Below are 6,000 nucleotides of genomic sequence, written 5' to 3'. Positions count from 1 at the left end.
CTCTGCCTGCCACGCATGTCATTGCTATAGCCCATTAAAGCAGTTGCAGCCGTGCTTACCACTGGCTTCCTCCTTCCTTTGAAGCCGCTTTCTTTGACTGGTCTTAATTAATGCATAAGCTGGGAAAGTGCCTCCTTTCCTCCTTTCAGATGTTTTTTGTTTCTTTGTTTTAGTTTCATGTCTTTGGCTGAATAGATGCTTCCAGTATGTTCTTTATGAAAATGAAAGGGAAATTGAAGCTTTTTTATTGGTGAAAGAAACCCAGGCCATGGTCTTTCTTTGACTGCGTTACCATTGCGTGCTTTTTTGACTCCATTGCTTCTCTCTATTCAGGAAAGCCAAGTAACATGATTAAAGTCTTCTTCCAGCTCAAAGACTTTGACAGCAAACAAAGATGGATCACTTACCAACTGAATGAATCATGTACAGGAAACCGAGGCAAGTGTTAAACATATTTACTAGGGGAATCAGTTAAGAATGGTATGCTGAAGATCTGCAATTAATTAACAGCAGTTCCCTGTACTGAAACAAGAGATTGAAAAGCTATTAGATAATTAGTAAAATTCTATAAAGCTGCATTCCTCAAAGCAGCCACAGATGCCAAAAGGAAATGCCGGACTGCTAGGCCAGATACCAACTTGTCAAGGAATTAATCATCTTATTTAATGGCAAATACCTGGCCACGTGGGCAGCTGTGCAAAAGAGCTGAATAGTCTGAGCAGATGGAGCACTCCTCTCTCATTACTGGTCATTGTCACGCTGCTGCCAGGCGTGCAGCCACCACCTTCCTCAGTTTCCTCACCCACAGGCTAAGCAAGCTCAGTGCTTCATCAGCTTTAGACCTGTCCAGGGAAAGTCACTGCTGCTCCAGGGCTTCAGACAGGAGAAAAAATGGGACAAGTTTGCAAATTACACAAATATGTGATGAATACATGCCCTGCACATCAGCAGATGAGCCTCAGGACTTGGTGCAAATGTCCTTTCAAGCCTGTAAACAACTAGGGTGTGAGACCATCTCAGCCTGTAAATATCTCCATTACAGCAGAGCAGGAGGGTCCCAGCCCACAGCAGGGCCTGCAGCAGGAGCTTGCTGGGGGACACATCCTCACTCAGCATCTCATTGCCCCCAAATGCCTGAAACAAAGACCTGTGCTTTCATCTCAGCCACGTCCAAACATCCTCCTGCCCACGTTTGCACAGTGCCCCTCAAAACCTCTCCCAGCTGTGGGCTCAGAAACACAGGGAGTGCTCCATGGCACTCAAATGGGTGCAAACCCCTACTGTTTTCCACCCAGTATCCTGTTTTCCAAATTCCCGAGGCTCAGAGAGGGGAAGGCAAAGCCCTGTGATCCTACAAGAAGTGTCTGTTCTGAACAGCCTGGTCAGCACCAAGGGCTCCTCCAAGGGCAGACACAGCTCCTGCTCTGCCCTGACCCAGGGATTTCTGAGCAGCTGCTTGGAAACAAACTCCCTGCCTTCTTCCAGATGCAGCTTGCTGAACTCCTCAAGGTTAGGGAGTCTGATTAAACAGGTCTCCTCACTGCCCCTCAAAAGATGGTTTTGATGGGACCTCAAAAGATGGTTTTGCTGGGGCAGTTTAAAAGCTTCCTCTCTATATCTCTGACTTCTTTGAAATCCCTAATTTTTCTATCATGTCTGTTGCTCTTGATTAAACATGAGCAGTGTCAGGGTAGGGCATTTCTCTTGGCTTTTGTAGGAGAATCATTAAGTCTGTTAATACATCAGGTCAGAACCTTATAATTTCTGTGAAATGGTATTAAAAATAATGTAATTCCTTCATTTTTTAGTAAATTTCATTTTAAAATGTTTCAATAGAAAATTGAAATAAAAATAATGCTTTAATTTCAGCTAGAAAACTCTGCTTTGCCTTTACCATGAAAACTGCCCAAACCAATATTTTGGCCTTTTTTTTTCAGTTGCCATATGGTTTTGTCAAAATCAAACAGCTTTCATGAAATATTTAAATATTAATAAAACTGGATTTTTCTCCAGAAAACTTCCCAAAGCCTACCTTCATAATTTCAGCACCCTGAATGACAAACTCAGCACAGAAGCAGACAGGTTTGACCAGGGGCCATCAGGCATTAGTGTCTGCACTATTTTGTCAGTGGAAATCCACCACATTTTGATCTACAACAGATAGGTGGTTCCAGCCCCTAATTATTGGACTTTCTGTCCAGGTATGAAGGGAGAACAATTCCCTATCTGACATTTGCAATTAGCTCATGTCACACATAAATGGAAAAATATCTGCTCGTGTTTGCAATAAAATTTCAGTCTTTCCATAAAACATGACATGATAATAATTTGTGCTATTTTCATAGAGCAATAATGTAAGAGATATGCTGCCAAATGAGCCTGTAGTAATACTAGAAAAAAAAGGTCTAATATGATGATGTTTATCTTTTTAAATAAATGCCATTAGAGGCCAGCCACAGTAATTGCTTCTATTGAAGAAAAAAAAAGAAATAGAAAGGAATGGTGCAAAGCAGTAATCTCATACTCAATTAAGCAATGCTGACTCCTGAAATGTCTTTCAGCTTATGTTTCCCAGGAAAAGAAAAACAAACTAATTTAGATGAGCTGAAAGTAGTGAATTTATGTATGAGCTGAGATATAGATTGTATGCATTTTAACAGCTCAGACCTGAAGAGATGTATCTTCATTTTACAGAGAAATAAAGAAGGGGAAAAAATAAAAATCAAGATAAGGAAAAAAACAAAATACAAGTATCTGTACTAACCACCTAACTGCAATTTTTAACTATGGAGGAAGTTCCCCTCTCTGACATTAGCACATGATAACTCAGTTATCAGCTCAGGGCTCCAGATGCGTGCAAGATAGACATATTCTCACAAAACATCAGTATCAGGCCTAGGAACAGAAAGACTCACATTCCGGAGGTTTTAAACCACAAGATTATTCAGTGCTGAATTTTAGAAGATAGGCAGTGTGAGATACAGACAGCAAATGATAACTTGTGTGATCTGTGTTTAAGCAGAAGCTTCCTATCCCAACAACTGTATTTGAAGCACCACCATACCCCCACAGCTCCCTCCTGTATATTAAGCATTTCTCCCTCCCTCCCAAAACCTTCTTCTCCCCAAAAGGCCATTCAACATATCATTTTATTCACAAGTCTCCTGTATTTCATCCGGAAATTTCTAGAGTGCTATAAACACCTTATTGTGCTTTCAAAACCTAGACTTCTTTAGGATTAACTGTAATTCAGCCTGGGACGTGGGAATAATAAATCTTTAATCCCTGAAGAGTGGGTGATCCAATGGAAGGATGGATAATGAGCCTTCCCCATTGCTATCTTTTCAGTGGGTTTCAGTTTGAGCTCCAGCACTTGGATCCACGCTCAAGAGAGAGAAGTCCCTGCTGGGTGTGAAATAAACAATGACAGATCAAAGCCATTCCCTTACCAGCCTTTTCTCTGTGCTGGGTTTACTACAAACATGACTTTTTATGCTGTTTTAGTTAAATACGTTTGTGGGGATTTTGGGGGGGGGGGGGTCTTTGGGGGAGAGGGTTGGGGTTGGGTTTTTTTTTTGGTAGTTATGGCCCCTGGTAAGTCCCACTGTGTTTGTGCCAGGTGCAAGACACAACCATGCTGAGAGAACGAGGAGCTCATTCCTTCCCTTCACTGCTATTCAATGTTTATTAATTGCTCAGAGGCTGCTCCCTAGACTGACCACGGCAAAACTCAGCTTTCCTCTTTAAAAGAAACTCGGTGACTTTGAAAACAAAGACTTTCTGAGAGCATCATCTGCACTTATTCATCAGGTGGCTGTAGAAATTTTCCATCGAGCACGGCAGAGGGGTCTGCGGTTGGAGGCGCTCCGCTCCGCTCGGCTGGCGGCGGTGAGACGCTGCTTCTGGGAGATGAGCCCGAGATGAGAGCGCATCTGCGTTACATGGCAGCGCCTGTCATCATCACAGCGATGGTGCTCGATAACGACATGTTTGTAGCGCTGCCTGACAACACAAGTACATCCCCAAACACTGCTCCGTCTAGACCGGGGAATTTTGCAGAAAAGCATCACTTGTGAGCATCCCCGCATACCCAATCGCCGGCCAAACATCTGCTCTCAAACCAGCGCTGCTGCTTCCAATCGCATCGCCTTCACCTTTCATCGCGTAGCACTCTCATCCTTGCACAGGGGAGACCCAATCCGTGCATTAACCCCTTCCTGCCCCGCAGCAGGGATCGGCCGCGCCCGGGGTCCCACTCCCGCCCCCCGCACGGCGCCCCCGCCCTTCGCCGCGAGGCTCCCGTAAGCACCGACGTGTCCGCGCCCCCCGCCCCCCCCGCACCGCCCGGCCGGTCCCCCGCCCGCTCCGCAGCCGCGCTGGTGCCGCTCGGGGCGGCGGCGGCGAGCGCGGCTCCGGCACCAACTTTGGGAGCGGAGCGAGCGGAGCATCCCCGGCGGGGGCGGCGCGGCCATGCTGGGGCCGGCGGCGCGGATGGCGCTGGGCGCGGGGGAGCTGCCGGGGCGGCTGCTGGCGCTGCTCTGGCCGGTGCTGGTGCTGGCGGCCGCCGCGGCCGCGCTGCTCGTCCTGCGGGGGCTGCGGGACCGAGGGGCCGTGCCGGGACCCCCCCGCCGCCGCGCCGCCGGGGAGGCGCAGGAGGAGGAGGAAGAGGAGGAGGAGGAGGAGGGGGATGGCCCCGCGGGGGCCGGCGGCCGGGCGGCCGGGGCGCTGCCGGCGCGGCAGCCGGAGGAACAAAGGCGCACGGCGCAGGTAAGGTTAGTGCGGGGTCGCGCCTGGCCGGCTCCCCGGGACGGGACGAGCATCCTTCCCTCTTCCCTCCCCGCACCTTCTCAGGGCAGAGAACAGTCCTGCACTCTCTGCGTCCGGCCCCGCCGGGCTGCTGCCATCCCATCTCACCGTGTCTCGTCCCATCCCATCCCGTCCCGCCCTGGACGCACCGTCCCGAACCTCTCGGTGGGATTCAGGGGTGAGGGGCTCAGCATTCCCCGCTGAACCCTGTGGTGCCATCAAGATGACAGTGCAGGGCAGCAGGTTGCCCGAGCACCTGGCTGGGGGTGCTGGCACCGGCCTTTCATCCGCCGTTCTGTCTGACAGCACAGCTCCATTTGAGATTGATTTTCTTTGCAGGGAATTGAGAAAACTCCAGTTAATGTCCATCATGTTAAGAAGGAATATACAAGAATAGTATCCATACTACGGTGTTAATACAATGTGCTAATTGTGTGTATTTACTCCAAATCAAAGCTCTCTTGTTACAGCATGAATACCTGGCTGTGAGCTGATGACCATGGCCACCCTGTTGAATACGTGCTGTGAGTTTGATTTGATGCAGTGTTGAAGTTTCTGTATGACATTGTCATGACTGTTGCTTTGACACACTGTAAGCTGTATGTAGCAGAAAATCTCAGTGTAAATTACAGAAAACAATTTCACTGAGGCACTGCAATATGGAAAGTAAAGGTAACAGAATAACTTACCAAACACAAGTATGTACTTAAAATTAATGCATTGAGCTTTTTAAACATTTTAATCTGTTACTGTTGTCTCCTAGGTCTCATTTCTGAGCAAGACAAACAAAATGTATTTGCAGGATTTTTTCTAAGTGTGCTATAAAATAAGCACACTTAGGGGTTTGTTCCTCAGGAACAGAAATGTGTCAGGCTTTCCATTGTAACACTAGTTTTCAAGGGTTTATTATTTTGTCGTGGAAGCTTTAGCTTTTAGTTGTATTATAGTTATATTTTAAATAACTATTCCATTTTAGGGCATTTTTTTTCATCAGTCAGAGCAGAATCTTGACCTGGCAGCACAAGTACCCCTGAATTAGTAAAGAACAATTAAATCCAAAAGCAATCTGAATAGAGCTGCCAGTGTCAAGGGGTGAAGAAGGATTTCAGTAACAATTTTATCATACCTTTATAACCATCAATACCAGATAACTTGAATCGCCTGCAGAACAAATGAAAATTTTCCAGAGCCACC

At 47.1% G+C, this 6,000-nt stretch overlaps 1 protein-coding gene across 1 annotated transcript in view; it reads left to right on the top strand.

The window, feature by feature from the left end:
- The first annotated feature begins 4,470 nt into the window (after positions 1 to 4,470).
- The window catches only part of LOC134415330 (protein LYRIC-like), a 31,213-nt gene continuing 29,683 nt past the window's right edge, over positions 4,471 to 6,000 (top strand). The window contains exons 1-2 of the mRNA XM_063150561.1: positions 4,471 to 4,611; positions 4,684 to 4,767. Of these exons, the coding sequence (XP_063006631.1) occupies positions 4,471 to 4,611; positions 4,684 to 4,767 (225 nt within the window). The remainder of the gene's footprint in view (positions 4,612 to 4,683; positions 4,768 to 6,000) is intronic.

Source organism: Melospiza melodia, chromosome 3, assembly GCF_035770615.1.
Source record: "Melospiza melodia melodia isolate bMelMel2 chromosome 3, bMelMel2.pri, whole genome shotgun sequence".
NCBI classification, from domain to species: Eukaryota; Metazoa; Chordata; class Aves; order Passeriformes; family Passerellidae; genus Melospiza; species Melospiza melodia.
This window is presented reverse-complemented; position numbering and strand designations above follow the sequence as displayed.